This window comes from Candoia aspera, chromosome 7 (assembly GCF_035149785.1).
Source record: "Candoia aspera isolate rCanAsp1 chromosome 7, rCanAsp1.hap2, whole genome shotgun sequence".
Classification (NCBI taxonomy): Eukaryota; Metazoa; Chordata; class Lepidosauria; order Squamata; family Boidae; genus Candoia; species Candoia aspera.
The window spans coordinates 46,580,316-46,591,604 of NC_086159.1; the positions used below are offsets into that span (position 1 = coordinate 46,580,316).

The 11,289-nt window shown below is 36.4% G+C and overlaps 1 protein-coding gene across 1 annotated transcript; it reads left to right on the top strand.

Moving 5' to 3' along the window:
- The first annotated feature begins 869 nt into the window (after positions 1–869).
- On the top strand, positions 870–4,354 carry IL22 (interleukin 22). The gene is made up of 5 exons (XM_063309343.1): positions 870–1,040; positions 1,813–1,878; positions 2,342–2,482; positions 2,940–3,005; positions 4,235–4,354. Exons 1-5 carry the CDS (start codon positions 870–872, stop codon positions 4,352–4,354), a joined length of 564 nt encoding a protein of 187 aa, XP_063165413.1.
- Positions 4,355–11,289: the final 6,935 nt, after the last annotated feature.

An 11,289-nucleotide genomic window follows, 5' to 3' on the forward strand; every position in this document is an offset into this window, starting at 1 on the left:
CATGGTAAATAAAATTAAAATTAAACTATATCATAAAATAATATTTAAACAAAAGTATTCTACAATATTTCACAACAGCAGCAGCCCAAACACCACTGGTGTCAATTCATTTTTGTAAGCTCTCTGAAACAGTTCTGATTTTAGTAACTCTTGGAAAGCTAACGAAATGCAGGCCAGTTTCATTTCTAGAGGGAGGTTATTCCATACTGTAGGATATGTTACCTGTGATTCTAGCAACCACCAGAAATGAACCACTGATCTCTGTAATTTCCATCAGTTTGTGAGTTCTCCTTTCAAAAGATCTAACAGGAGACCTGTTGCAATGATCTTGATGGGGAAAAAGTCAAGAGAGGTTTTAACCCTTTACTGTGAGCCTGACCCAGATAGAATGTCTTCCCGCCTATAATTTGCATTTTTAAACCATGATGTCACATTTAGGTTGACCTTAACTTGCACATATCAGGGCAACAAAATCCCTTTTTATCCCCGGCATCATCAACTGGGACATTTTATCAGTAATTTACTGTACCCTGTGGCTTTTTTTTTTTTATGTTGTGGTTAATAAATTCTCAGAAAGTGGAAAGTGCGAGACCTGATCATATCGTTTTAGCTCATCTCTACCTTTTGAGCACAGTACTAATGGATATGTGTACATATATATATATAGAAGAGAACCTTCAGCTCTTTTATGTCACATCCAAAAAGTTCAAGTAAGTACTAATATATATGCCTTGCAGGTTTTATATATATGATTAGTCTAGACTATTCGTTTTATGTATCTTCTTGGGGTAATCCTAATTTTCTGTCTCTTGAAAGGTCCAAGACTGTAGCTGAAACTTTCCAGCACTGACTGCCATTCTCTTGGAACTATGGATCCATGGAAGAGTTGGACAAGATGCTTTTTTCTTTGGGCATTCTGCTGTTACTGCCTCTTCCTCCTCACTGTTGCAAATCCCATAAATAATCACTCCTGCAGCCTCAGCAAACACCACTTCCAGAGAATCGCCATCAAGAACCTGACCTATAGCTTAGCCAAACAGGTAAAACCAGCAGGCTTTGCGCAGTGCCAGATTACCGGCTGTATGACTTTTTTGTTGTGTATTTTTTTAGTTTGCATCCATTTCTTCTGCCATTCTTGACACTTGCCTAGGCTATTTTGTGACAGCTGGATATGTCCCGGTGAGTTATGCTTCCTCAAATTGCATGTATAATTTGGGAAAACTATAACTCAGTGGGGCTTATCCAGATGTCTATGCAGAGCAGTCTAATAGCAGCCAGGCACATGTCCCTTTCCTTATTGGCTACATTGTCAGCCATATAATTTGCTCTCTGTTGTCTTCTGTTTATAAATCTTGCAAATTTCAGATTTGTTAAATATTTAGAATATATTGTGTTTTCCAGACTCACCAGAAAGCTCCTCAGACTTTCTTATTTTGGTGGGTTTTACTCTTCTTGCAGGGTTTCCACATGGTGCCAAACCCTCATATTGGTTTGTTTGATTTCAGCTTAGCACAATTTGTGATGCTATTGTGGCTTATAAATAATGGCTTATCACTTAGCAAGTTATGCAGAAATCAATATGTGTGTGTGTGTATGAGTGTGTGTGTGTGTGTGTATAAATCCAAGATGCAGTGTATGAATCTATTGGCTATCTCAAATGAAAATGTTCTTTGTCCCCTTTTTCTTGGTTTCTACAATTCTGTGGTAAAACTAGAAAGCACTCTAGTTCTGGTAAATTGGCCACAAAGCAGCACTTTTTCAATGTTAAATGCTCATTTTTCTGCCCTACAGTTTTCCTGTTTCTCTTTTCAGGCAAGACTTTATGATAAGGACACGGATAACAGGTTTGTGGGACAGCATCTGTACACCAACATCATGGTGAGACTCTACTTTACACATGCATTAACTAATTTAAAATTTTTATCTATGTAAGCTTAGGTGTCTGCAGCAAATAGAGGTGGCTGCGGCAGGATCAAAACAGGTGAGATAGAGGCTGTGACCATGTGATCAAGGTCCTTTTTTATGTTGCCTGTGCAACTGTTCTTAAAAAGGGAAGGGTCTTCAGGCACAGTCATAACCATTTTGGCTTCCACAATCCACTCTTGCAGATGGCAGCAAACCGAATGGCTGTCAAAATGATGAGACACACACAGTGACATGAATCCAGTCCTTACATACTTGTATCCTGACACTGGATGCTAGTATGTATGTTGTGGTTTTTGCTCGGGACATCATGATGCATGTTTTGCCCTTTTGCTCCTCCTACAATTGCCCATGTATGTAAGTAAGCACTTACTCCTGCATTGTTCAATCTCCATTGTTTACCTGTTTTATTTTGCAGAGGAATGAACACTGCTATTTAATGAAAAGAGTAACAGACATTGTAGTCACACGTGTCCTCTATAAACTGAAGAACCAATATCCCGGTGTCCAGGAAGTGGCATATTTCTTGGTGCATTTGAATGCAGAACTGCATGGCTGTGTAAGCATCATACAAATCCTGTACTGGACTGAATGTCCCACTCTCTCCTGCCAGAAGCCAGACCATCTCATTGGAGATGATGGTGGGAGAAATATTTCGGCATATGTAAAGGAAATGCCAGTTAGGAGAAACTTTTAACAGTTTTTATCTGTTCCTCATTCCTTGTCTCAGGTTTCTTGAAATCTTCCAGTTCATTTCTATTTCTTTTTCCTGGATGGTTTCCAATTGTAAATAGAGTTGGCCTCTGTTTACCTATCTATATCTGTATCTATCTATCTGTATCTGTATCTGTATCTCTATATCTATCATCTATATCATACCACACATCTGGTGTTAATAATACTAACAGAGGAAACCTCAAATCAGAACATCCAAGATTTCTGAAGTTCAATGCAAGTCAAAAGAAAGAGGTGTGAAATGCAAACCACATTGTTATATTTTCTTCTTTCCTTTTCAGAAACCACTGGGAGATAAAACATACATAGAAGGAAATTTGAAAATAATGAAAGACAAATTGGATCAGGTATGTTAATTTAAGAATATATTGATGAGAGCAATGAAGTTATCCTGCCTACTTTCCTCACTATGGAAGATTGAATTAAATATCTGAAAAAGCTCTGTTCAGCTTTCAGGGGCTGTAGATATATTGGAAAAATGGTAGAGGGCTTAAGGGATTACATTTAAATGTAACCATGTTAAACCAAGATAGTGCAACAGGAAAAGTGCTCTCCAGTGCTATTGGCCAAACTGACTGGAGATGTTGAGAATTTTAGTCCAAGAGAACTATAAGGGTTCAGATCAGGGAAGGTTGACATGTAACATCTTATAGTTGCATCCACATTATTTGCATTTCTTCCTTTTATCTTTCCTCACCCTCTACTTCTTCAGTTGTTTTCAACATCTTTTTTTATTTTCAGCTTTCTTTTGAGTATGTTACTTTGCCAAGCTCTTTGTACTGTTGTATTTTTGCTTTTGCATATTTTCTTTATGATGGCAAAATGATAAAAATATCAGAGCAAAGTAATAATCTTGGTGGTGGCAGATACAACAGCTATCTCTTTGGAAAAGAAAGTTTTCATATATTGGGAAGTGGTTTTTTTTAGCACAATACAATTAGACATGCAGTACAGATATCAGAGGAGCTATGATATTTTTTCAACAGAGAATTACCTCTCCAGTGTATTGATTAAACCATGTTTCATGTTTTCACATCTATTAAATATGGTCACAATCTACAGTAGCTATGGAAGTGCATTATGACACTCTGAAGTCCAAATATATTTAATATAGCAGATGCTTTCTTTGATTATTTTAGTCTTTAAGTTGCCACTCAGTGGCCACAGGATATCTTAAATTTGTAAGTCTTTTTATCATTTTTAATTACATTTTATTTGAAGTTATATATATGAGATATCAAAATTATTTTAACTTTACCACTGAGGGTCGCAGAGGCAGCTTGATCAGAATGGTTCAGCAAGGTCATGATTACCCTGAATAACCTTGATAACTGATTGTATCCCTTATGATTTCTATCACATAGGACCACACAGTTGATCCTATAGAACAAAAGACAAAAACAAAAAACACAACCCCCCCTTTCATATGTTAAAAACAAATCACAGTCTTTTGCCACACTAAAATGTATTAGGTACGGTCTTTTATGAAAATCATCCCCATCACCAAATAAAACTCTAGGCAAAGCAGTATATTCCTTGTTCTATTGAAGACCTTGCTTTTGCTTTGATTCTACAGTTGGGAGAGAATGTAACGAACAAAGTGGTTGGTGAACTTGATTTGCTGTTTGACTATTTGGAGAATGCATGCACTTCAAAGAAAACAAGCAGTGGCCACCAGGGTAATAAGAAGAACTGAACAGATCATCAAAATTATGATACGTTCTTCATATACTGGAGGAAAAAAAAAGTGTTATACGTCAAAGTTAAGGGTAGTTTGCAGAAATCTTTGTTCATATGATACAAAGGGTTTACAAATACACTTGGATGCTGTACAGTTTCTGAAGATTTCAGATGTATCTCAAATTATTTACTCCTTTCCAGAGAGAGGATAATTATATTATTTTGGAAAAACATTTTGACAGATATTTTAATATGATGGGCATAATTTATATGAGAGAAATAATGCTTTTCTGGATTAATAGTAGACTTTAATTAATCATCTCAGAAGTCAATGAGCTGAGGATAGAGTAATTTTTCTAATGTAGACCAATTTTACTTGAAAGAAAGGGCTAGTGCAGAGATGTGGTGGCCCTCCTGGATCTATCGATGCAATTTATCACATGTCAAGGAATTTTAACTGTAATGTAAAGGGGAATTTAATATTGATTAAGCTGAGGAGAGACTAACTAAGAAGGTCTAAACAATGGGGCTGCTGCTAAGCTGGTGATTAGTTTGGACTCACACAGCAATGCAATCAGTAGCACCTTCAGTCATGTATCCTTATACAAAAAACTTAATTATTGTGAGATCAAAAAGCTCCTCTTGACCTACCACCATCAAAGGATGTTTAATATACAGAACAGTAATAGAAAATTGTGGTCATCTAGAAGTCACTGGTTTAAACTTTTATCAGCCCTTTTCCATACTGTAAGTGGATCAGGGATGATGGGGGTTGTAGTCCAATAAAACCTAAATTAGCCTTTCTGCTATACACAACTTTCAAAGTTATTAAGATGGCAATTATTTGTCCATGCCATCTGGGAGATGTGGTCCTAACACATCTGAAGAGTTCTAGTTGGAGAAAGCTATAGATCCTCCAATTCTGGTGCAGACAAATTACATGGAAGCATCTACTCATGTTGGATATTTATAAGAAATGGATGCCCCTTTCTACTCTGAGATTCTTATTTTTAGAAGCACCCTTCTAAGGAAATGAGTTTAGAAAATAATATTTTTATGCTTGCCTCTTACAACCGAAATCATTAGTTCTTTTTAGAACAAGAGAGTCTTCCTCAATCTGGTATCCTCCAAATGTGTTGGACCACAAATACCCTCACTACTAGCCAGATCACCTAATGATTTTCTGGTTGGAGATGATAGGAATTGAAGTCCAATGCATCTGGAGGATCCCTTGAAGATATAATTGAATTTTTTTTTCAAATTATAAGAATGGAATTTCTGATAACTTCATGATGTTATGCAATTTTATATATTAAAAAGTATCTGAATAATTTTTGAGAATTTTTTACCTGTTTACAGTACTTCTCTCCAGAGAATCACTATACAGTATATTTTTATTTGCAATAGCATTTTAATGAGCACTATTACTGGATGATAACTAATAATTTGTTGTTATATTTTGATATAATTTATATGATTTATTTATAGGAATATTTTCAGAGATAAATTTATTTATAGCAATGTAATAGGATATAATTATGTGCATTTAGTGACTGTTTTCTTGTAGTAATGATGCCCTTTTGACATGATTTGTTTTCTTTATTATCAAAATAAGCATCATTTGAAAATATAGATTTATACATGTGAACATTATTTAATAAAACTGAACATTGGATTTGTTTAACTTCTGAAAATTACCAATAAAAAGGCAATAATTTAATATATCTTCTTCATTATATGTGAGATCTACATGACTTGTCAGTTTGGGAGATATTAACAGTGGGTGGCAAAGATAGAAAGGAAGAAGGAATTTCTTGCAATGGTTGTTTTGTTATTCTGTCTAGTCCCTCCCCCTTAGGAACACTCCACATCGCAACCTTTCATTCCAAGTCTCGTTTGTATTGCTTGCTACCAGTTGCTGGGAGTAAACCATGGGGGAGGCTACTGCTGACATGCTTGTAAAAACTTTATGTACCTGATTGACTACTGACTGTGGGGATGGGACACAACAGTGGTCTTCTCTGGTCTTCTTTGACCCAAGAATTAGAAGTCTAATTCTACTTTTGGGCAGCCATTGGAAGAGCACTGTCCCAATCACTCTGTTTTCTTTCTCCCAGCCTTTTCCTTCTCCAAGCAAGAGCTCAGTAGCTGAGGTGCAAGAGCAAGAGTCTTTCCAATGCTTAATCAATGTATGATGAGCTGTGCTGCTGGATCAGATCAATAATCTATCTACTTCAGCATCCCATGTCTCACCGGGCCAAAGAAAACAGTTAAGCTGGTATAAAAGAGGGCTAGTCTGAGAAGGAAAAACTCAATCTCTGTCCAAAGTATTTTCCAGGATTGAGTTGATCAGGCACAAGAGACCATTGGGAATTTATCACTAGTAAAATACGTCTTGGCCCTTGCCCCAGCATTAAACTGCCTAGGGGGTCAAAGAAGCAAAAGAGGACCTTTTCCTTCACTGAGAAATGGGAAATCTTCACTAGTACTGTTGAGAGAGAGTAGGAGAGACATTTTGCATCTACTAGCAATCTGGGCAGTTCTAAGTAACTGTAGTGTAATCTGAAGGATACAGCTTGTGATGGTTTGCTTGTGCAGTTTCCCAGTAATCCTGAAGTTATTCTGCTGCTTTTCCCTCCAAATAGTTCAAGAATATGGATCAGAAATGGCTCCCAGCAGTAGGTGGAGATCTTCAGTTCTTGTGCTGGACTGAAACAAATCAATAGCAGAAGATAATCTTTTTCTCTGCCAAATACTTCTCCACAGCTAAACATTCCTTGCCTGTCATTTTGCCTTGTTTCATAAACTGTGTCTCCCATACATGTCTCCATGATCATCATGAGAATCAGAACTTTTTGCTATTTATGTAATCAGTTAATTGATAGCAATGTGAATCTCACTTACAGAAGTACTAAAATGCTAACCCTTAACACATGAGTTCATAGAGTAACACTCAATCTGAGGGCACTTCCACAAGATAGCATTTTCATTCCTCAGTCCCTCCTAAGCATTTTGAACTTGGCTATATGACCATCTTCATCCTGCAAACCAATCTGTGTTCTCTGCAGCTGTCCAATAATAACAGCATAAAAGTTGTTATTTAGTTAGTACCCTAACCCATGAGCTAGGATTACAGGAGTAGTGAAAAATCTCCTTCTCCCACATTCCAAAGATTTTAAAAAAATGTTAGTTCCCCACAACCTATGTTACTGTCGGAGGCAGTGTTTTTTAAAGAAAAAAAAGTACCTAAAAAGCTCAATTTGTTGAATTTGTTTTATTGATAAGCCTTTGAATGTAAAATAGCAGTATCTCAGCAGTTTTGCAACTATGGGTTTCCTTCAGTACTTCTAACCGTTGTTGTAAGTGGTTAGAATGGGAAAGATAAATGCAGAGACAGGCTACTCACTCTTTATAGGGAAAAGGAGGAAAAAAAATTAAGATCTCTTATGCTTGGGTGTAGGTTGAGGTACTATTTCCTACCACTGGGAATACAAACTACCCACAAATTCAGTTCCAGCTTTCTTCAGATTCTAACTAACAGATTCTAACTGGTGCCGAACTATGCAGAGGATAGGGGAATATCCAAAATTGGCTTCATAGGACGACTATATCTAGACCACAAACAAATCTGTACAACCAGCAGATGGGAGAAGGAGCTTTCTGTATTTCTCACTAACATCTAGTGATTGTCTGGATTTTTGCAACACAGATAAGATAGCCCTACTTATTATGAAAGCTAGATGTGTGTCTGATATTGTCATGGGACACTGATGGCTGTGCTGATAGCTTTAGAGTATTGTAGTCAGTTATAGGGCAAGTAACTCCACTTCTCTCTTCTGATATAATCGTTAATTTTCCAAAACTTTAGAAGTCAGTGATTGTTTGAAATCATTGAATCCTGTCTCATGCATAGTTTTTGCTCTGTACAAGAAAATTTACCAAGATTTATTTCATGGTGTAGAAAAATGAGATTTCATGAGATGATTGGATTTGGGTGCATTTGCATATTTTTTCCTTACAAAATGTGGTGATTTTCATACCAGGATTCCTCATATGAGTATATTGTAGAAATGATTTGGACGAGGAAACTTCTGAAAGGTCTGTAGAATTGCATCTTTGGAAATCTGATGGGATATTCATAGAACATGGCTTGTGATCAAAAGAACATCTTACCTCTGAGGTCTTAGATATCCTCACTGCAAAATGTTTTGTTGTTGCTGATGATGAAATAAATAAATAAAAGCCATATGATTTTTAAAATGGTTTTATTGTGCAGAACTAACATGATTGAACCTCATGCTGAATAAGCAATAGAGACCTATGGGCAGAACAGAAATTCCACATCCTGCTGAGTAGGTGGCAGTCTAAATTTCTTAGATAGGATAGAAACAGGTTTTTTCAATATGACATTTGTGAAATTATCATGTAACCTAGAATCTCTTTAAGCGTTGACATTTCTAGATCCTGATTCAACCGCTAGACAATTTCAGAATATTTAAAGGTCATTTGTTTGAGAGACCAATTCATGTACTGGGCCAATTCAGAATGCAACTTATAGATGTGGTGTAGAATTGCATGAATGGTATGCTCTTTCACACATGAAACAACCAACCAACCCCCTCTGCAGCAAAATTCTCCAACACCACATTACAAAGGAAGCTGCACTGGTTTCTTATAATAAGAGCAGAATTTGTAAAGCTTCTTCTCTCTTCTGCCCTGCTGGGATCCTGCCATGGATATTTGCATGTGACTAGCTGCAATGAAACATGTAAAAAAAATGTTTTCTTATTGTCTTTGTGCCTCTCTACCAGAAGACTGGTGACAAAGTGATCATCATGGGATTCCTTTCCTTTCCTTTCCTTTCCTTTCCTTTCCTTTCCTTTGAGTTGAGTTGAGTTGAGTTGAGTTGAGTTGAGTTGAGTTGACTGTTCAGGGTTTGTACTAATAATTAGCATAGGGATATTTTCTTCCAGCTGCAATCTTTCCTTCCATGTGGCTATGGAGATAAGGAAAGAAATCTCTCACTGACATTAATTAGCCTTTTTTCCCCTCTGTAGCCTACAGTCCTGTAGTTCCTTCAGACTAAGTGTTTCCTTGGGCTAAGTGGCCCTGGGGATCCAACATGAGGTGGGAATCTGCCTGCAGTACCAGGCATGGCCCTTGTTTCATCAGACTCATGGTTAGCACTATAGTTGCCACAGGATTTATTCTGTCCCCTCCATAGTTCCATTCACATTAATAACTTGAGATAACTGTACTTGGTTTTTGTTTAAATATTATAGCAATATGTCTTTGCAAAGTTTTATTAGCAACATTCCTTGAGGAAAAAGAAATGGAAACTGGATTTTCTCCCTTCCTTTTTTTGAGAACTTCATAATAACTTTAAAAATCTCAATTCTCTGTATTTTCATATTGTATTATTCCTTAAACTTAATAATTTTAATAATCCTGCAACAGTGCAGTCTCCAATGTTATTTTCAGTTGTCTCAGTGATTAAATTAATAAGATAGAAGGCTAATGTTATTTCATTCTTGAACTCATTTTTTTTCAGTTTAATAATGTGTGATAAAAAATTAAGTTGATCAGCTGTGCTTTTGAGCTTTTTATCCTTTTCTCAAGTTAGCTTAGAAAAATAATTATAAGATGAATATATCTTATTGGCAAAGAAGTGGACACCTAATCCAGATTCTAATATAAAGCCTGGGTGGGAAACCTTTTCGGTCCCAAATGCCACACAAGTTGCCCTCAAACAGCCTAGGAGATACATCTGGGAATATACTCTGTCCCACTCAACCCTCCCCTTAGCACCCACTATATTCTCATATCTCCCACATCAAGACATCCCATTATTTTCTCTGCTATTCGTAAGTACCTACTGCCCACTTTTTTGACCATCCTGCTTTTGGAGTGAAGACCTCTCTGTGAGCTTTTGCCTCCAAAAAGGTTGGTCCATAACTGATACTCTCTTTTTGGACTCTGCTCCACCGACTTTGGAAGTTTGCCTCCAAATTGAAATTCTTACCAATGGAGTGTGGCTTGCTGACAAGGTGGCTAGTTAGTTTGCTTAAATGTCCTGCTTGTTATTGCACTATCTTCTTTCCAGTGATATAGTTTCCCTGGTTTTCCATATTTCAATTAAATCCCAAAGGAAAACAACATGGCAGAGCTCCCCCCATTGGACTCTGTCAGACTGGCTGCCGGGGCTTTCAAAAGCTTCATGCTGATGAACAAGAAACAATACCAGCAGTAGCACTCTTCAAGAAAGTAAGTTCAAAAATGTAGAAAAGTAATTTGGAAGAAATTAACGAGCATGTTGAGAAAAAGGAAGAAAAACAGAAGCTTCAGAAGGACTCTGATAGTACTTTTTCTCAATGGAAAGCCTACATCAATTTAGTCACTATGTGCATCTGATCAAGTGGGCTGTAATTTACAAAAGCTTATGCCTTTTAATAAAATTTGCTAGTCTGAAAAGGTGCTACCAGACGCCTCTTGATTTTTTACTACTGTAGACTAATATGGCTCTCCTCCTGCAATGTTTGCAAAGGATGAAAACTTTTGAAAAATTACAAGACAGATTTCAATTGTACCATAACATCATATCGTTTATTTTTTAAAAAAAGAATTTATTAAATTTCAGAAAAAGATAAAAGATATGGAAAAACAAACAAACAAACAAAGACTGAAAAAACCCTTAAAAATTGTGAAAACACAAGAGAAAACATTTAAATAGATTACAAAGAGAAGGGACTTCTGACTTTAAACATAAAGAATATACAGCAATTTCCCATAATCAATCCCTTACTGTATATTAAACCAAAATCATATTATTTCTACAAGTCAACCCCTTAGCACATTATAAAAATCACTAAATACCATTGCTTCCTCCCCTTATATTAAAAGAAAAGAAAAAGTATAAATCACCTAATCAACTCCTCCCCCAAATAACAATTA